The 21,674-nt window shown below is 40.9% G+C and overlaps 1 protein-coding gene across 2 annotated transcripts in view; it reads left to right on the top strand.

Moving 5' to 3' along the window:
* The window catches only part of ITPR2 (inositol 1,4,5-trisphosphate receptor type 2), a 237,105-nt gene that overhangs the window by 103,147 nt on the left and 112,284 nt on the right, over positions 1-21,674 (top strand). For both annotated transcript variants that reach the window (XM_079304200.1, XM_079304199.1), the window contains 5 exons: positions 1,447-1,647; positions 5,000-5,251; positions 6,690-6,815; positions 11,666-11,794; positions 12,372-12,492. In XM_079304200.1, coding sequence (XP_079160326.1) covers positions 1,447-1,647; positions 5,000-5,251; positions 6,690-6,815; positions 11,666-11,794; positions 12,372-12,492 — 829 coding nt within the window. The remainder of the gene's footprint in view (positions 1-1,446; positions 1,648-4,999; positions 5,252-6,689; positions 6,816-11,665; positions 11,795-12,371; positions 12,493-21,674) is intronic.

Below are 21,674 nucleotides of genomic sequence, written 5' to 3'. Positions count from 1 at the left end.
AATATGATAATTTGAATTAAATTTGGGTTTGCTGAAACATCCCAGTGCTAAATAAATAATTTCACTAAATTATGCCTCGCCTCCCCTCTCCTCTCTCATTTGCCTTCATGCTGCTTTTTATGTCATTGGCTTTCATGTTGCCATTTGAAAAGTAGAAAACAAAAACCAAGAAACCTGTGGGGTTTACTGGAAGGATCTATGAATGTTTCACATCATTGTGTTGAACTTGACTCTGATTTTATTCATCCTGACTCATTCACTGGTGGACTGTAAGTCAAGGTAGAAGATATTGTGGCTGCTGTCATAAACCTTGTGTGACAATAGAATCAGTCCCATACATTTATGTTGCTGATGCTCCCATTTGATTCAACTAATCTAAACTCTGACCTCCTATTAAATCATTGTCTTTACAATAGATCTTTTTATCACAATCTCTTTGTATATATTTGTGTGTGTTTACAGACATATTCATTTAGAATGATACTTGTTCAGTGGATCTACTGAGCAAAACATGCTTTTATTAGAAGGAGTTTGGGGTATGAGGATTGCAGACCCTGGCCCGTGCACATTAGAAACTTTTTGGTTGGTTGGTTTTTATTTTTGTGACATTATTTGTGGCATTAGTGAACAGCTCTGAGCTGCCCACAGTGGGAACCAGAGCCCAGATTCCATCACATTCATCACTGACACTTAACTCAGGTGCCAGTGTGGAGCCAGTTTGCACTTGTATTTCTGTTCTTTTGAAGCTGGTTTCCTGATCATTAGTTATTGTGCTTTTGTGCACATTTTGGAGCAAATTTGATGTGGATTCCTATCAGAAGACACTAAACAGATATGTATACTTTAAGAGCCTCAGGAGCCTTAAGTGCAAGAGACCAACCTAGAGCAAAAGCCCCAAGAATGCACAAAGTCTGGGTGCTGTGTCCTCAGCAGAATCCCTTCTTGCTTCACATCTGTTCCTCTTGTTCCATGCTGCTCACGGATACACAGCCCTAGGCTCCCTCTGGAGTTAATGTGGAAAGATTCATTCTCTTTGAGACTGATCAGGCTGCATGTGCAGGGATTTGCCTGCTGGAAATGCCTCCTCTGTGAGCCCCAGAGAGAGCCAGAGAGCAGCTCATCATCTCATTTGGTGGCCTCATTACAAAGTTTGATGGTGAGTGGGGCCAGTGTGGTCTCAGGTGTCTCATATTCCAAAGCCCCTGCAGAGTGCTTTAGCAGTGTAGTGTATGTGTGTATGTTCACCTTCCCCATGCACACAGATTTTAGGACTATTTGGAATCATAGAAATCCCCTCAAAACTGGAACCTGGACTCTGAGATGATTTAAAAGGATTTCTCCAGTTTCCTTTTACCAGTGAGCCTTCCTCTACTCGAGAATCCCGTGCCTCTCTCCATCTCAAAGCAGATCTGCTGTGCTCACAAGGCTGTTTTTTGGTCTGTTCAGCTCCTGGAAGCTGAGACCATGAGGCACATCTTCATGAATAATTACCTCCTGTGCAATGAGATCAGTGAGAGGGTGGTGCAGCACTTTGTGCACTGCATCGAGACCCACGGCCGGCACGTGGAGTACCTGCGGTTCCTGCAAACCATCGTGAAAGCAGATGGCAAATATGTGAAAAAGTGCCAGGACATGGTAATGACAGAGGTAAGCAAAGGCTGTACATGTTAATCACTTGAGTATTTTCAGGCTGTTTTTTCCTGCACTTGATACCAATGAGATATAATGGCATCCTCGCTTCAGAATTCTAAGCGGCGTCACAAATAATGAATATTTTAGCAGACGTTTTGGGGAGTTTGATCTAATTTTGTAAGGCCATCTGTATAACTACTAGAAAGAAAACATGAGTGTTAGCATGGTGATACAGAGATGTCTATTTGTAGATGATGTAGCATGGAAATCTCAGAGTTACATAAACCTTCATTTTCCTGTAATGTAATTTAGGCTCACTTTTATCCAATCTTGTGGCATGGGCTTGCCATACAAGAAGCTCTTAACTCTATGGATTTGTCTAAATAGTGTTGTAAACTTTTTTTTTTTTTTTAGCATGTAGCAATTCTAAGTTCTAGTTTCTGCCTTTTGTTTTATTTCAGAGCATTTCTGTGAAGGTCAGTAGAACTGTTCTAGCTTTAACTAGCTGGATCCAGTAAAATCAGCCAAGTGGTTTGTGGAAAAATCTGTATGCCAATAAATTTCTTAGGAAAACACCTAATTGACTTTCTCTGCAATTAGAATTTGATATATTGTGAGCATGATAAATGAAGTCTTCCACTTGCAGACACTTGTGCATTTAACTGTAATTATGTTAACAGTTCCTTGAGATTAGTAAGTGGGTAAAGTTGAATATGGTGAAAAGTCATGGTAGGAATTGAGTCCAAGGAACATTTTTATTTGCTTTACAAAGTGCTTTTCTTTTTGGCTTGGTTTGGTTTTTTTAAGAGACGTCTTCACAAAGAAATCAGAGATAAGCTTTTAGTTTTTTGTGGTATGAACAAAACAAAATCCCACTGAAATTTTATTCCACAGCAACAAGAGGAAAAACTTCTAATTAAGAAAATAAAGCTCCTGCCTACATGGATAACCTTTAATGAAATTCCCCTCAACCTTTTCAATTTGACTGAAGTATTTTAACATGCAATATCAATTACAAGCCTTTGATTTACATAATTCAAACACTTCTCATGCCTTTGCAGTTTTAGATTTTTCTGCTTCCACTGAAGGGTCTTGTAGAGGTTTTTTTTTATCATCAAACAAAATTTTCAGATTTTTCTCAATTTCAATATATTTTGCTATTGACCTATAGCAGCACAAAGATAAACTGTCATATTACATTTTCAAGCTGACTCCATGATGAAAGTAGAAATGAACTTGGATATGGCATTCACATCATAAGTCCTGCAGGAATTTCCTGGGGGGAGGGAGCAACCCTGTTTTAATGAAATAGGGTAAGGTAGTGATCTGTTTATCAAAAAGTAGGAAATTGCAGGTAAGTAATTATAATCTCTTAGAAAAGGATGCTAATGTGAAACTTGAATGGCAATCCACTCTAAAGGGGACAAATGGCTGGAACTTGCCACAGAGTTGGGACAGTTTCTCTGTAGTCAACTCAGATGTACTTTGTGACCTTAAACAAGTGCTGTAGCTTTTCCTGTGCCTCCAGATGGGGCCCATAAACAATTTACCACAAGACAAGATAGACTATGACTGTACAATTTGTCTCAGCTCCTCCTGCATTTTCTTTCACCCACAGGAAGTATATTGTAGCTTATTCCTGTTTACTGGGAGCGAGGGTAATCCTCATATTTACATGTTCTAGAAAGTGCATGCAGATGAAGGAGCACCATGGCAAGAGAATACTGCCATAAAATCCATTGGGCAACCCCAATCTGGCTGATTCCCTTGTTCTCATCTCCTTGGTCTCTATGTCTGCAATGATGTTTACCAATCTGGAAGGTTCCTTAGGGCACTTTTTCTCATTACAAGCAGGCTTTGAGGTTTCTTCCTGCCTGTCAGAGCAAACACTACTACACAAGGGACAGCAGAATTTACTTTGGGCCAGATCAATGTGGCAGCAGAGTTTTCTATTACCTGCAGTATTCTGCAGTAATATTTTGCAGGGTATCAACAGCTGCTACTATACTGGACAACCTTTATTATATTACCATAGCATTCTAAACTTGCTGAAAATATACTTTAATGGCAGATAATGCTGCTGGGTTGTTTTGTCCTAAGCTCTCATCCCTTTAAATTATTTTTTTTCTGTACTCTGGATTGTCCGGAAAATGTCTAAAAAGTTGTGGGTATAGAAATACTGTAGAAACCTAAAAATAAATGAGAAATAAGAATTGCAGGAGAGACTGAATTTACAATTCACTCCAGCCAAATGTCAAAGTAAAAATAAGCAAGAAGCAGAGAAAGCACAAACATAAAAGCTGCGAATTCAAAATTTGAAGTGTTGAAACCCTGGAAAGTGTAATGAAATGTTTCTTGACTTTTCATTCTGGGAGACTAATTTTAATTCCTGTTCTTGCTCCTTTCCCATTTCTCAGCAGCTCCAGCAACATTTATGACTTCCCTTGAATTGAATAAGCTGGGATTTCATGTCACATATGGACTGGAATAGGTCAAGTGCCCAATTCACAAAATAAGTGTGATTTTTGAGCTACCAGGGTGTGTTCTGTACCAGGAGGGGTTTGTGGGAGCTTGTTTCACCCACATTGAGAGTGGCTTGTGCATCAAAGGACAGTGATGGAGAGAGGATTCCAAAGAGGGTTAGAGCAAAGCTCTTCAGTGAGATGTGCTGAGATGGGGCTGCCAGCATCCAGCTCTGCTCTGGATCCTCTTGAGATAAGCAGAGCACTTGTAGCAGAATCAAACATACACCAGTTTTCTGTGAAATGAGAGTACTGACATGACACTGACAAAGTCACCTGCCAAATTTGCACAGGGTGGGAAGAATCTCCCTTTGTTTCTGATACTGAGCAAGGGCAGGGAAGAGCTGGGTTAAATTCTGGGTGAGCCACAGGCTTTTTGTGTGAGGCAGTGTGGAAGATTGCATCTCACTGCACCTCAAGTGCCTCTCTATAAAAAAGGGATAATAATGCATCCTGGCCTCCCAGCAGGAGGGGATGATAATTAATTAACTTCACACAAACACTGAGATGGTAGGAATAATAAGGATGGCATGCTGTCTTAGGTAAAGACAGAGCTACACAGAAATTAAATCTCAAATTCACCTTGCATTAGTGCATTCCTTGGGGAGTTATTCCAGATTTGCACTTATGTTGAAAAGAGCAGAAGTTTGCCTTGGATATTGTCTTGACATATTGTCTTAAATTTTGTTTTGTTGTTTGGGTTTTAGCTAGAGAGTCTTTGCATACTTAGACATAAAATAAGAAAATCATAGACATAAAATAAGAAAATCATAGAATCATTCAGGTTGAAGAAGACCTTTAAAATCATGGAGTCCCAAGTCTCAGCATCTTGTGATCTTTCTCAGCTGATAAATGGTGGTGAAGATGTGCTGATCTTCTACAACGACAGAGCCTCCTTCCCAGTGCTGCTCCAGATGATGTGCTCGGAGCGCGACCGTGCTGACGAGAGCGGGCCCTTGGCGTACCACATCACCCTGGTGGAGCTGCTGGCTGCCTGCACAGAGGGCAAGAATGTCTACACAGAGATCAAGTGCAACTCCCTGCTGCCCCTGGATGATATTGTGAGAGTAGTGACCCACGATGACTGCATTCCTGAGGTGAGATGCACGGCAGGAGGAAGCAGGCTTAGGATTTTTAGAAGCGCGGATAATATTTTGTTGTTTATAATGTGCTGACAAGTTGAATATTTGCACGGGAAATGGGCTGGAAATGGGTGGTGCTTCTTAAGGGGAAATTTCCACAGAAAATTCCTTGTCCTTAATGCTTTGTTTGTCAACTTTTCAGACACCTTGTTTTGGTTTAGGTTTGTCCAGACACTGTCAGGAGTTTAATGCTCTCATAGCTTCTGGCTGAAGCTGTGAAGACCCAGCTAGTGTTGGGTTAAGCCAATGTTTTGCCACTGCCTGAATCTCTTGAAAATGGTGCATAAAATTCTGTCCATGCTGAAGTCAGTGGGAATTTGGGTGAAGTCTCATTTTATTAAACTCAATTGCAGTCTTGCAGATATTTTTAATCATTGCATATGAAGGCACAATTCTGCATGTGTCATGCTAAAGTAGGACTTGCGATACTTACCTGGGTGTAAAAATGGGGCTCAAAACAACAGAACTAGGGCCTGCAGGAGTTATAACTCCCTCTGTGCCCTGAAAATTGCCCTTGTAATCAAATGATCCTATTACTAAAAACAAATATGTTTACTTAGCACAAAAGTTCACCTTAACATTAGTTTCAACAGATGGTAATTAGAAGAAAAATCCCAAACAAAAGAAACCTAAAGGTCTGATCTGAGTTTTCTCCTCACTGCATTAAACATATGCAGTTTAAACATATGCACTGTCTCCCTTGACCGTGACAAGAAATTTTCAGTGCATTCTCATATGTTTATATTTAATCTATACATTTTGGGCACTGGATATCCATTTTTATGCTGTGCACATGCAGACTTGTCACAGCAGAGAGGAGTGCAACTGCAGTCCTCCTGCTAAGCCTTGTGCTGCCATTGCTGCAGTCCCAGTGCACCACAACCTTTCTCTGCCATTTAGATCCCAAATGCAAGTGCTGCATTAGGATTGTGGAAATACAGGGACTTCAGTGCCAGCTCTGCAAAAGAATTTTTATTTTATATTTGAAGCCTGTCACAAGGCTTCAACCTACTGCAGTCAATTGGGAAGTGCAGGGGTGTCCTGCATTTTGACTGCCTCTGGCTCTGGAGCCAGGCTTTGCTGGTCTTAATATCAGTTAAATACCAGAATCATTACTGGTTTGTTTTGTTGGGATTGTGTCATTAGAGTAAGGATGTTTACAAAACATTTTCATTTTTCTTCCTCTGGTCTTTCAGTACACACATAAAGGCTTGTATTACCCTGCTTCTTCCTAAATCTTCAGAACCAAGCATATGCATTATTATGATTATGAATGTTTGTTAGTACTGGAAGGTTCATCTTTATTGTTCAGTATTTTTGCAGATAGAAAACATTATATTTATTGTTTTTACTGTTCCATTTCATAGTGATTGTGTTTCTGCTGTTCCTGCAGGTGAAAATTGCCTATGTTAATTTTGTTAACCACTGTTACGTGGACACTGAAGTGGAAATGAAAGAAATCTATGCCAGTAACCATATCTGGAAACTTTTTGAGAACTTCCTTGTTGATATGGCAAGGGTAAGCTTCACCAAGTGTTAAATATTACAGAATGGTTGTGGGTGACAATTGAACTGCCAGTCATGGGATTTTTTGTGAATTTCTTTTATTTTGTTAACTATTTTTATTCAAAATTGACAAAAGGATAAATGTGGTTGGTTGGTTGGTTTGTTTAACAAACAGTCCCTTCTATGATCTTTATCATCATTTAACCTGCTAATTACTTGCAGCATTCTTTTTTTTTTAAGAGGGCATCTTGGAAACCTGTGCCTTTCTCTTTTCTTACAGAGAAATAAATTGGGTGTGTGTATGTGGTTGAGAGCCTCTGTCACTCTCTTGGGAATGTGTGTTGCATGTCATTATGGTGGTCACTAAAAAAACCTTCACATCTGTAATCTCTTCCATTATTCTGTTGTTATAGTGAGGATCAGAGACCAAAATCTTCTCTGGCTTGTGCTCTTTCTTTAGTCTCTATTTGTCTTTTATTCTCCTGTCACTGCATTCTCATTGTCAAGAGAAAGGCAGGTGTAGAGCTGTGGTCCCTCAGAATACTAATTCAAATATAAATTACAGCTGCAAGGTGACAGGGCACAGTCAGTACCTCAGGCCTGCCATTCCTCTGGTCCTCAGTGAGCCTCATGGTGTCAGTACTTGTTGAATTAAATTTCAAGTTTCAAGTTGAATTCAGCTTCCCTTCCCAGGGATTTTGAAGGCAGGAAACAAGAGAAATCTTTTGACTTCCACAGAGATTAAATACAGTAGGGGAGCCCTGAGGGGAAGCTAATGTGATGTAATAATTACAGCTTGCACTACACATCCTTTTCTAGGAGGTTAATGCTTCTTATAATTACAAATAACTACAATATTAATGACCAACAATGGTGTTGCTCTTTCTGCTCAAGAAGTAGAACCATGGGTTTCTGGGTTCTTCCCAGTCCATGGTCCATTACATTTTACAATATGTAAATTCTCATTCCTTGCATTCTTCATTTCACTGAAAAGAAGGTAAATAATCTCAGTTTGGTCCTGCAACAGACATTGACCCCAAAGTAACAGTGTGCCACAAAATAAATCCTGTGAGACCTACTGGGAGAAAATACCATGAATTTTGGCTAAAAGGAGGAGGAAGGCAAAGACTTGTGATGTACAATAGGCACTGGAACCTGTTCATTTCTCTGTGAAACAGAAAAATATACATGGTTGGGTTTTTTCTTTTGTGGTTGTTTGGTTTTTTTTGTTTGCTTGCTTTGTTGTTTGGTTGGGGTTTTTTTTGGTGGTTTTTTTTAACCTTTTTATTTTTCCCTGGGAGTAGGTTAAGGCAGGGATGTTTGTGCTCTCTTTTTTTGATGATAGCCATTTTCAACAGTAATTAGTCCTCTACAAACCCTGTTTTCTTGCTGTTTTGTGTCTGTGGTTGTGTTACACAGTGAAAGCCCTCCTGGACAAAACAACCTGGGTTGAAAATTAAGATGAGAAACATCCTTGGAGGAGCATTCTGACTTTTAACCTTACTGGTTTTACCTCAAGAAGCATTTTCTTCTATTTAATTCCCTTTCTGGGTTGCCCTTTCCTGACGTGTCCTGACCTTGCCTTTCCAAGCAGACTATCCCTCCTCCCTAGCCCTTGAACACAGCCAATTTTCTGTGCCCCTGGGCTAGAACCAGACAAGTAGAAAGAGGGCTCTGTCCAGGTTTCCTCTCATGAGCCTGGAGACAAACTGCACTGTGCTGAATGCAGAGGGCTTGTCCTGATGCTGGTGACCACTGAGCTTGTTTCCACACACTCCTTTCCTAAGAGAAATTAGACCCCAGGTTTCCAGAGGTGAAGAGGGAAAGTGCTGCAATTTGTGTGCAGGTGCTGTTAGCAAAATGCAGGTTTATTCTGCTGTCCTGCAAGCATGTCAGAAGTGCTGTGGCCTGTCCTGCTCTCCAGCTATGGATAGCTGTATTTTCCAGGTTATGAAGTGTATTTGTTCAGATTTGGTGCTCTGGGGCCCTGGCAGAGCCCATGTGTTATAAATACATCAGCGTTCTGTAGCTATCAGGACAGTTAGAATGCTGTCAGCCTCATGAAAGATGTTACAATAGCTTTCAAAGCATTAGAAAAAGAGGCCTTTGATCCTCTGTGTTCCAGTGAGCTAAAAGGGATGCTTTTGCATGGGGGAAGGGGAAACTAACTTTTCTTTTAGCTGCTACAAATGCCTGTCAGTGGGTGAATTTGTGAGCTTTGAGTCTGTTATTGGAGAGCACCAAGGTGAAAGACAGAGAGTGTTATCCTCAGGTTGGATTCTTTCAATTCTAGATATATATTTTAAAAAAGTCACTGATTTTTAAAATCTGTTTCTGGATTGAGAAAGGAAATATTTAGTCCCCAGCTGTCATTTTCCTTTCAACAACGTGATACATTGCAAAGCAGGCATGAGGTGGATCCGCGTACAAACTGGGTTTGCCAAAAGCTGTCGTGCCTTCAAAGACACCTTGTTTCTACAGCTTCTGCCAACCTACTTTCTGCTGGGTGTGACTTATACAGCCTTGTGCTCAGCAAAGTGGGTGCTGCTGAGGGAAAGGCTTCCCTTTCCTGCGTGTGGCCCAGCCTGTGTAAGTCTGCAGCTGGAGTCTGAGCAGGATTAAAGACAAGAGCTGGGGATCTGACAGCTGCAAAGTCATCCTGGCTTTCTCTGCAGAATTTTTGAAGTATTATTCGTGTGAGTTTGGGTCCCAAAGCTTCTTAAGGGGTTTTTAAACACTGCTTTCTCAATCCTCATCTCCATTTCATGCATTTCAGGCTTTTTTTAACTTTTTTTTTTCTTTCACAAGGAAGATCTTTCAGTCCCCAAAGGGCAGAGGGATAAGAACAAATGAGAGGATTTCTAAATTCCTTCTGTGCTAGGAATTTTTCAGACCAGTGTTGGAGTAGAATGGCATTCCCACATATGGCTCTGCTTCTCAGGCAGCTGAAGGGGAAAGCTTACAAGTGTTCTGGAATTCAGTTTTGGTGATTTCTGCATTCACTGTGCTTGCACTGCACAGCTCTGTCTTCCTATTGAGATTGCAAGTGCTGAGCTTAGAGCTACCAGCTCCAGACAAAATTGGCATGCAGATTAATTAAAAGCAAAAGAACTTCCAGAGATTTTTAGTTCTATGATGTCTTTTTTTAAAAAAAACCTTTTTAAACAAGTTTTGATTATTAACTGAATCATTTACCTTCACGAGGACTGGGGGTGGTGGTGGTGTCACACTTTTCCCAAAACAGAAGGGCTGATGAGTTTGCTGTTTCATTTTAGCCACTGTCACTTCTGTGACCAAAACCTTTCCTGGGGTGATAAAAAATGCACTTTGTGGAGGCATGACTGATTTATCTGACACATTTTAGATAAGCAGACAAGCAAACTCCTCCAGATGCCTCATTTGTCTAAGTGTGAAGTTATCTTTGGTTATTCCTCTGCCTACTGTGCTAGACCCCAGGTGCTTGTGTTCCCCTGAGCTCCATCATACCCTGAACACAGGTGCTTTTGCATGTCATGTCAGTAAACTTCCTTAAAACATTCCTGGTGAAATTGCTGTCTTGTAGTGACAGTGGCAGTGTGTAATTAGAGAGCATCTTTGCCCTGTGTGAGATTCAGGTGCTGTGGATTCTCTCTCTGAATTTTCCCTGTGACTTTAAACAATTCAATCAGCTTCTCTGGACTCCTCATCCCTGAAGAAATGTAATGGTAAGTGTGTGCCACTCAGGCTTGGGGTTATATTAAATACACAGATGGCAATGAAAAGGCTACCCCTGGATCTTTTGTATACAAAATAAATTCTGCTTTTACATAGATTCCCTAGAACATTGCAGTCGTCTCTGGCTTGCATAGGTGAAAGAAAACAACTCTGCCTTCATTTCTTGTTAAAGATGACTACAGCTGCTTATTTAAAGGCTGTTGGAGAGGTAGTATGACTACAGTCTGTACTCCTTATTTGCCCAGACTTGTCTTTCTCATTGTTTTTGGCTCTCTGTAGACTCCTTTCAGTACTGTGTAGACTGACACATGCAAAGTCAACATGACTCAGTATAGATGTTCACAAGTGTTGAAGAGAAATATAGGAAATACTGAAGATGTAATCCACACCCGTAGTTTTTCCCTTTCTTTAAGTGTGACATCTGTATGCAGCAACAGACTTTAAGTGTCGTACCAAAGGGAGTCTTCAGGAACCTTTTGTACAAATCTTCCCACTTCCTCCCACCATTTAATCATCCTTCTGTGCTCCAGAGCTGTCCTGGTATCATCCATTCCCTTCTTTCATTGTTTTAGCTTGGCTTCTGTATTTTCCCCATGTGGCTTCCCAAAGAAATGCTGCCTCTCTTCCAGTACCATCCTAAAGCCTGTTGGTGTTGAGTGTGCTGTTTCCCTCCTTTCCTTCCTTTTAAACGTTTTTCCTGCAAATGAGTTTCACCTTTGCCACCCAGTTGTGGTGATTAATTGTTGAGAGAAGCTAAATGTTGTATGAAATCTTTCTAACCGGAGTTGTTTATGTCTCATCTGTCTCTAAAGCATCTTCCAGCCCTGCAAAGGGAGGAAAGGTCCATTTTCTTCTTGAATCTGTCTAAATGTGTAAGTGGCATGAAGTGTGCTGATTTAGGGGGATCTTTTCTTCATGGTGTGGGAAAGAAGAGGCAGGTAGCCAGAAAGAAGAGAAAGGTGGACCTCCAAGAAGAGGATAAGCTATAACAAATCCAGCTTCAACTCTAACATAGTTCTCTCTGATAGATACTACATAAAAATACTTTGTTTTTACTTTAAAAAGAAATGTGTTGGAATAAATACAAAATAATGAAGCTTGCTTATTGGGGACAACTAGATGTCATTGTTTCCACCTCCTTCCCTGCAGGTTTGTAACACAACCACGGATCGTAAACACGCAGACACATCTCTGGAGAAATATGTCACTGAGCCTGTCATGAGCATTGTGAGTGGCTTCTTCAATTCACCATTTTCAGACAACAGCACCAGCCTCCAGGTAAGGAGAAGAGACACAGACAAATAAGTTGTTCAGACCATTAATGAGATACCTTCTGCTTCCTCATAGGAATGCTGTTTCCTTTCATCCTCCTTTAACTTCTCTGTCCCCTCTCATGCCCCTGACTACCAGCTTAATTCCTCTTTAAAGCACTTAATTCTTCATTTTAATCACTTACATCTTGAACCCGTAGACAGTTCAGTGTGGTCAGAGTTACTTCTGGCTCTTGTGAATTCATTGGAGGGGGTATCCTTGCAGAAAAATCTTTGTGTGAGGGAGATGCTGTGTCCTGCGACAGAAGGAACACACACCTGAGAAGAGAAAAAACTCCTCTGTCCCTCTAGTGCGTATTGTGCCTGATATCAGTGGCAATCTGAGGAAAAATTGCATGATTTGGCCTTTTTAGAGGTGCAGCATTGATTTCTGCTCCTGCCAGACCTAAAGATCAAAGAGAATTTAATGGAGCTATAACTTGAGTCTACAAGCTAAAACCCCCTTGGTTTATGTTGTGTCAAACCCTGGGGCAGCTGTGAGGAGATCCTTAAGGGTAAAATTCTGTGTTTCTTTTTGTTTTCAGACACACCAACCTGTTTTTATTCAGCTGCTGCAGTCTGCTTTTAGAATTTACAACTGCACCTGGCCAAACCCAACACAGAAAGCCTCAGTGGAGTCCTGTATCAAGACTTTGGCTGAAGTGGGTAGGTGCCAGGTTTTACTTTGGTTATTGCTCTTCATGCTTAAAGATTGCACTTGAAGTTTAAGAGTTTTTAATTTGACTCTATCATGCTGAAATCGTGTCAGTAGTAATTTCAGAAATCCCACATTCTGAGGTTAAGTTCTTCCCTCTTTTATAACCCATTCAAACTTGCCCCATCAAATAGGGTGAAACTGGTAGGGCAGAGGGATGAGATTGCTAAGTGAGTGATGATTGAGCTTTCAGCCATCAATTTTAATTTGATAGTTGAAACTCTTGATTTTAACCTTTACTATCAAAATTATGGTATTAAACCACAACACAAGCAAAGGTGTCCCTGTTCAAATACATTTTTTAAAACTTCTTATCCTACATTACAAAATATTCCTCACCAGAACATAGCTAAAATTGGCAAAAGTTCATTAAGTTGAATTTCTGTAAATATGATTTTCAAGTCCTCTGCCTTACAGAATAAAGGATTATTCAGTCTAATTTCCAAAAGTCAATGGTGCTGGTTGCTTGCAGAATAAGATTCTGCTCAGTGTAAATGAAAGCTGAGTATAGGCAGAGATATATGGGAACTGGCTAAATTCTACTGTTGATACATTTATTAAAAAGTATTAATTAAGAATGATAAAACAATATGAGAGGGTCCCAGAGCCATCTGCAGCACTATAACAATCAACTCTAAATTTAGATTTTTGGATTAGCTTTACAGAAGTGTCATTTAACATTTTAGCCAAAACATCTCATTAACTTTCTGTGTGAATGTGAATAAGCAGTTACCTAAAAATTTAGCAACCTTCACTTGTTTTATTTGTTATGCAAATGATTTAATTATGGATCCATCTGGCAAAGGAACTTTGGAAGTTGAAGACATTTTATTTTCTTTATGCTACAGCTACTACAGTCTCACATAATGCTCCATCTCTACAAATTCTTGCTTGTGTGTTTAACAGTTATGTCCTTGCTCTTCTCTGGCATTTCTGGAAACAGCCATCAATAAATTACTTCCTTTGGGAGTCTGGGGAAAGGGGGAGAAGTAGGGCAGGTGAGAGTAGGTCTGAGACCAACCATGCCCTCTGTGTGCTTGTAGACACTCAGTGCCTTAATTCCTGTAGAGCTGTATCTAAAATCAAATTCTAGCTCAGAGAGGTCATTGTGTTATCTCATCAAGATGAGGCTGTTTGGAGACATCTGAGTGTGGCTTTATTTTCCATTTGGCTATGTGCCCATAGCACACAGCTGATTCTAGCATGAAAAATTCCCAGCAAATTCCATCGATCCAGAGCTCTGCTGATTGCTGGATGAGTCAGGCCAGGCTCTCACTGAGCTTTCTCTTCTCCCAAGGAGCCTGTGCTAGGACAAGAAGAAAAGGCCTCAGGTTGCACCAGGGGAGGTTTAGGTTGGGTGTTAGGAAAAATTTCTTCACGGAAAGGGTTGTCAAGCACTGGAACAGGCTGCCCTGGAAAGTGGCTGAGTCATCATCCCTGGAGGTGTTTAAAGTGATGTGGCACTTAGAGACTTGGTGTAGTGGTGGATGTGGCACTGTTAGGTTACTGCCTGGACTCTTGAAGGTGTTTTCCAACCTAAATTATTCTATGATTCTGCCCTGTTGAAGCAGCCAAGCTGAACTGGTCCCCATAGCAGCTTGAGAGGAAACCATGGGTCACTCTAAGGGGATGGCAGAGCCAGCTTCATGCCAGGTGTGCCTGCACATGAAAGGGCTGGTGGGCGTTGGTGGGCAGTCTTCTGTGTGACTCTTGTTTCTGGGGGCTCAGGAGCAGCTGATGTCTGGAGTTTGCTTCAGATATGTGACTTTGTTCCCTATTTGTGGAATTGGATTTCTACCTCCACTACAGTCCTTTCTTTCATTCTGTTTTCTTTTTTTCTGGAGATGATTTAGAGTTGGTTTTTTGTTTGTTTTTTCTAAAAATAAGCTCTTGTGCTGTCCTATGGGTCCAGACTCCTTCTTGCTTCTCTGGCTTCCCACCCATGGGCCCCCAGCCATGCCTGGGCACTCTCAGGTGTGGCAGAGCTGCCAGTGAAGGGCATCACTCCTTGTGCTCTTCTGGGACTTCCCTGCACAACAGCAGGAACTGCCAGGCTGGGAATCCCTGGGGTGCCATCAGCTGGCAGCCTCACAGCAGCTCCCTGAAAGCACACAGCATCCCCTCTGCTGATTTCCTTGCCCATATGATAACAACTGTTCAGGGATTCATCACTATTAGCACTATCAGCATGGTTAAATTGTGTCATGTCAGACAATTGCTGTGTTTTTATTGAGGTTTTACTTTGACAGTGCAGAAGGGAAGAGTAAAGGAAGAGGTGAGGGGGATTTTCACAAAGAGCAAGCTAGCTGAAGATCAGGTGGAAGGAGAGCTTTTGACAAATACCCCTGTGTAAAATCTGCCTGGCCAGCAGAGATTTTTAACTGCAGGTGATACTCAGTGTTTTTAGGCAAACATGTCTTGCCTGGGTTAATGGAGCAGGCTTACTCTTCTCTGTGGAAATATTTGGAAAATCTGCCTCAGCTGGGGATAGCAGAGGCTTTTACATCCAAGGCCCTTCTGAGATTGCAGTGGGTGCCTGGTGCCTTTGTTGGGTGCTCCTCTGCCCAAAGTGATGCTTCACTTTGAGAAGCCAGTGCCATCTTCCAGAATACAAACATAGTAACCTTCTTGTGCTTCTTTTGCTGGCTGTATATGTGAATTCTTTTTTCCCCCCTCTTCTGACTTGAGGATCTGACAGCTTTAATGTTAGGGCCTTTGTGTTTCACAGCAAGGCTTTAAAAAACCTCTAAAAATATTTTGCCTATATCAGAGAGATGGAGTTTTGGGCAGATTTACAGCAGGGACTAAAGATTTCTGATGGAAAATAAGTGTAGTATAGACCTGAAAGAACAAACATGATTGCTTTGTTTTGTTTTGATTTTTTTTTTTTTTTTTTGGTGGTGTGTCATTGCCCTGATTTACAAATGAGTCTCAAGGGGAATAAAGATCATACAGAGATTTCCAAGGTATCAAAGATCCACATAATGACACACTTTAAAAGACCCTTCAGAGCAAGTTTAAGCAACATGCACTCTGCTCAGTGTTTCCTGGTTTGTTGCTGGCAGGTGGATGCAAGCACTGCCTCAAGAGCTTAGGATCATTTCATCTGCTTTCTGATGAGCACTGTAAGAATGTGCATTACCTTCCAGGTCAACAAAAGGATATCTTGCAGAAGCTTATTTCTTACAGCCCTGCTACTTCAACTCCACTTTACCACCAGGGAAAAGTCTTTTCAAGCCTCACTTGGTGCTTTGTCTCCAGGCACTTTTCCTGCCTCCAGTTCAGCAGGAAGCATAGAGCCTTGCTCCCCTTCTTCAGCAGGACCTCTCTGTGACTCCAGGAGTTTGGAACACAGATACCAACATGCACCAGGTTTCTATTGCCCAGGAAACATTTGGCTGCTTGGCATGAATAGAAACACTTGTGAAATTACATATATATATGTGTGTGTGTATGTGTCTGTGTGTGTCTTGTTCACATGGATTTCTGCAGCAGGTTATCACACTGCTGAGAATGAACACATACATATTTCACTTTGGCCTTTTTTATTACATAGGACTGAGCTTTTGCTTGAAGATACAGTCCAAAAAGTGAATAATCAAAACAGCTCCCATCTCCCTGGTAAAATAGCAACAACTGAAAAATATTTAGAAGGTCCCCAGACCTTTGTGAAAATAGAGGAAATAAGATATCCAACCATTTGATTTATTTCAAATGAATTCATTATCAGAGGACTTTCAGTTCATGCATTTTATGATCTTTGCAAGGTTGAGAAGGGTGGAGGCCAGTCTCAAAGTCTGCATTTTAAACCAGCTACTGTCTTTCTCTAAAGATTGGGGAATATCACCTCTTCTCACAACCAAAGATTGTATATCTTAAATTACATATCCTGAATGCTATTGAACCAGGGTCTTTCCCAACCAGTCCTTCAGGACTCATGCAAAGAACTGTCTTTGCTTCTTAATTAAGGCAGTAATTCTTGCATCTTCACCTCTGAGCATCAGTTTTCTGTTACAAGGGCAAATTCAGTTGTCTTACACTCTTGTCTCTGTAGTATCCATTAGTTTTCTCCCTTATGCTTTAAAAAATTGAATCTTTCCTCTGGTACTGTGTCTATCCCAAGGATGTGGTCTGTCTGTGCCTGTGCTGTGACCACCAGTAATGAAATAATTGGAATTTCCCAGATGAGTAAACAGTGCCAGATAGGAACCTGCATTTTGTTACACCATGTCTCTTGGCAGACCCTTGTAAAAAAAAAAAAAAAAAAATCTGTTAGCAAGCCAAATTGCATTAGTCACTATCAGATTATGCTCTAGGATGTTGTGCAGGAGAAGCAAAAGGAGAATTCTCATTTCCATCCTACTGAATTTGAGGTGAGCCCTGTAAGATTGCAATTTCCAAAGTTCAAAGCTGGAACAGGCACAGAGAAAGCACTGCTGTGGTGGTCAGGGGAAAGGAGAACTGTGTTACAGGAAGGGAATTCAGAACCCCCACATGTTTTGCCTAGCAAAACCCAGACCTGTGTTGTTGCTCTTTAAAAGTACTTAAGAAGATAAATAGTCACAGAGACATTTAAGCTGAAGGACAGTGCTGACCCAAAACCAACTGGACATAAATTACACTAGGTTGTAAATAACCTAAATAAATTTAGATTGTAAATCAGAGGATTGGAACCAGCTTTGGAAGGATGTCCTTGGTCAGTGGGCTGAAAGAAAGTGGAGGGAGGAGGGATAGCAGATAAGCTGCCATCATTTTAAATGAGGCTCAATAAATTTTTCCAAAGATATTAAAGAGCATGGGTTGTCTGTAACAGAGAGCAGATGGTCTGAAGGTGTAGTGAAGTCCTTTCTAGTTGAGTATTTTATTCCCTAATTTAAAGTCACCAATACCTCCTTCTACAGAACCCAAGAAAACCCTCCTCTGGTTCTTGACTATTCTTTTATGCCCTTTAATGCCCTTTACTTTTCCCTGACAAGTTACAAATACGAAACATTAAACATAAAATCTTGGTGACATTTTGTTGCTTCTTTGGAATTATTATGTGTATTTTAATGTCCATATAGATGAATTTTCATATAACCATTTTTTTCAGTCCTGAAAATGTTTATTTCACTTCCCATTTGAATTTTAAAATCTTCTTTCCATTTTATAAAAAGCTAGACCTTCATTTTCAATTTTTAGTTCAAATAAAATAATTATCCTGTTGTTACCTTTTTGACAGCAAGAAGAATACATTTCAGATGAAGCACATATTTTATTCTATTTTAACTGTTTGTGTTTCCCTAATTGCAAGAAAAATTCAATGATGATCTTTTTACAGGCTGATAAATATTTTAGCGTAGATTTTCTGTTGGAAAAAAACAACCAAGTGAAAGGGTACAAGATTGGCAGGTTTGTGTCTTGTCTACACAAAGCTTTTATTTCCCCTTAAAAAGTCTTGCTGTTGCTAGCATTAGTGTCTCTCCATCCAAATGCATTTGTTAAGCAGTCAGTAAATGATTAAGGAGCTGGAGGGACTGATTTATGGAACAAAATTAATTGAACTAAATATGCATCACTCTGCTACGTGACAACTGGGAAGTGTGGGAGAACATGATAGAGCTGTCTGAGACTACCAGGGGGTGTAAACTGTGAGCAGAGCCAAGGATTCACAGCCAGGTACAGCTGGGGCCTTCTCCTGACCCAGGCTGCCCATCACACTCCTCCTCAAGGGGCTCTTAGGGATCAAATGCCTGTGTGTCCCCCTGAAAACCCACACCAGGGGATGCTTCAGGGTAAATCAGCTGAAGCCACCACACACTGGTGTGTTCTGTACAGCCTGCAAAAGCTAATGGAGTGAAATATAAAATTAGGGAGCAGTAGGTGGAAATAGTGAGAATGGCAAGGTTCCTAATGGCAAGGTAGATTATTGTGAAGAATGGGAATCCAATGGAAATTGCAGGCAAGGGCCCCTTCCTGCAAATCCTTAGGGCTAAATTGGTCCTCAGACTCAGGCAGCAGCACAGTGAAAGGACAGTGCTTCAGGAGGCATTCCTGAAATAGGTCCAATTGCTGTTCTTCTGTGAAGAGAACTCTACATGCAGGTAATTTAACAAAATAGGACCTGGGCCATTTCAGCCTCTCTGGGAGCAGCTGGACTCTGCTCCTGGGACTTGACTGGCGCTCGCTCATCGAGAGCGCTGTGATTTTTACCTGCTTGATTCTTGGCATTCATGGTGCCCTTTTCTTTTGATTCTCTGAGCACTATTTCATTGTTTAAGCAGTAAAGGGAAGGAAAGCTGCTGATCACTGGGTGCCCACAGAAACATCCAGCACAGGGCAGGGCATTTTGCTGTGACCTGACTGAATTTGTGGTGCTGTGTTTCTTGCTGTTACCATGGGCGGTGTTTGTTCACTTATCTTGGCTTGTCCTGTCTCTCTTCCTGAGAGGTAATTGGGAGCAGCAGATTGAGGGTTAGTAGTTTAAAGGATTTCCCAGAAATTCCATCTCCTTTGGCAATGGCAAAATGATGCTGTGTATTCAGGATGTAATTACCCCGTGCACAGTGCCCTAGGTGGGAAATGGGCACTGTATAAGTGGGATGTGCCTCAGTGCAGGGCAGAATTTACCTGTGCTGAAGACATCACAGAATCACACAGTATTTTGAGCTGGAAGGGACCCAAAAGGATAATTGAGTCCATCCTGGTAAGTATCTTGCTGGATACTTATGTAAATCCAGCCATGTAGCTTTTTCCCAAGTTCACCAGTCAGATGAAAGACAGAATTTTACCCCCTCTTGGCTCCTTTGTCTACCAGCTCTAACCATACTTTGCAAGTTTGAGTGCTGTCCAAAAGTATTTCTAAGTGGAACAAAAATAAACATGCTTTTAAATATTTGATGTTGATACTTTAAGGGAGATTGACACATTTTGAAGAGGAAAGCAGCCTACAACACCTAAATTAAAAATAAATATTTATGTTCACATTTGTTCATCAGCTTTCCAAAATGTAAAAATATGTTTCATGTTGTTTTAAATAATGAAATGTGAAACAAATGAAAGATAAACTTTCTACAAGCTGAAAAGAAATAAGAAGACAAAGGCTTTGTTTATAGCTTAGATTTCAACAGTGCCCTTTGACAACCAATACAAATCTTAATTACAAATGGAATTATACATGTAAGAACTGTTCAAAACAAAGGAGTATTTTTTTTTCTCTTGCTGGTTTTCTTTGTGATAGTTTTAATTAGCTGCAACTCTTTGAACACTCATAGTCCTTGACTGCTCCTCAGACACTGATGGAAGTTGTTAACTTCAAATGGCATCTGTAGGGCTGCAGAAGTCTGGGTTTTCCTCTGAAAGGTGTGCTCCCCATTGCTAAATTTATTCCTCAATATATCAGGATTCTGCATACATTCCACTTAATTGAGAAGTGAGCACTGTCCAGTAGCATTCCAGTGATTGACATTAGGACACAATAAATTGGATTAATAGGCTGCAGCACCCTACCCACACTGGCAGAACTTTAAAGGACTTCTCCAGTAAAGTAGGCAGCAACAGGGCAAATGTGTTTTGAAAAACAGCCCAGTTGAATTATATGGAAAAACAATCATTAGAAATAATGGCCAGCCATACATGGCATCTTCCACATGTTAATCAGGAACCTGCCTTCAAAACAAATGGAGATGGAAAGGAAAAATCAATTTGTGTCTTCCCAGCTTAACTATTTTTTTTCCCCAATTCCCTGTGGCCAACCATTTAAAAGTAAGTGCCTACCAGAAATGGAATTAGAGAATTGTCTTCCATCCCAATGGAACAGGATCCAGCCTTGCAGTGGGAAGAGAGGAGGGTGCCTGAACCTGTGGGATCCACTAAAGGAAAGAGAGTCCCCCTGACAGAGCACCCTTGCCACAGTCTCTGAGGCTGGGGGTTGAGGTGTCACAGCCAGATTTAGGTTTGTAATAAAAGCTGTCATTTCAATCCAGTCCTGAGGGGAAGGGAAAGTTTGTGCCTGGGATCTGTGACTCACAGTGCTTGGCAGCACTGCAGCCTTCATTCATCAGAGCTGCCTGGTGCCTCTGCCTGCACATCCTCCCCTGGGGCTGGAGCATGGGCTGCTGGGGCACAAGGACATCTGCTGCCCTCACAGGTTCAGCACATAAACCTCATATGTTTTACAGCTGGGAGGGAGAGCTGGGATATTTTTGATGCCTTCCCCCACTGCAGAAAATGTGTTAGTGTGGAATGGTGGGGAAATGCCTCAGAGAAATGTGCAGAACTGCAATTTGGGCTAATGGTTTTTTAAAATTCAGCTTGTTTCAGTAATGAAAAATCACTCATTTATTGGCCTTTATTACAAATGGATTAGAACTACTCTATTTTACTTTTAAGTTTTTATTAAGCATATACCATGCCACAGAAATGAAGTGAAATGACATGGAATACAGAGTCTAATCACTGGAACATGACATGATCTTTCACAGATATTGATCATAGACTCACAGAATGGTTTGGGTTGAAAGGACCTTAAATACATCCAGTTTCACCCCCTGCCATGGGCAGGGACACCTTCCACTATCCCAGGTTGATCAGAGCCCCATCCAGCATGGCCTGGAACACTGCCAGGGATGGGGCAAACTCTTGTTCATTGGTTGAATTTCAGACTACTCCTGCTCAGCCAGAGAACAATGTCACTCTGATATCCAGTGGAAAGGAGAGGAGCATCTAACAAAGAGATTTTACTGGGGGAGAGGGCAGATACCTTCTAACTTTGCCTTTCAAACTTCTTTTTCAAACAACAGTTCAGGATGCAATAAAAATTTAATAGTGGATTCCCTGTAAGAATTCTTGCAAGTCTCTCCTTGGTTTTTTGTTTCTTTCTACTGTCATTTCGTAACTCTTAAGCCTAAAAGAGAAAAAAAACCCAATTTTTAAGCTATTGATTAAATTTTTTTAACTACCAGACTATCAGATATTTATTAACTACTGGATATATTGCAGTGGCATCCAGGCACCGTTCAGGAAACCAGGGTTTAGCAGCTCTAGCAGTATAGGAAATCCAGAGAGGAGAGACAGTCTTTTTCAAATTTAATTTGTATGTACTTGGTTTCTCAAGGTCTTCACAAGAGAATTATACAGTAAAGCAACAGAGAGT

This window comes from Erithacus rubecula (assembly GCF_903797595.1).
Source record: "Erithacus rubecula genome assembly, chromosome: 4".
NCBI classification, from domain to species: Eukaryota; Metazoa; Chordata; class Aves; order Passeriformes; family Muscicapidae; genus Erithacus; species Erithacus rubecula.
The sequence above is the reverse complement of the archived record's forward strand: the minus strand, read 5'-3'. Positions and strand labels throughout refer to the sequence as shown.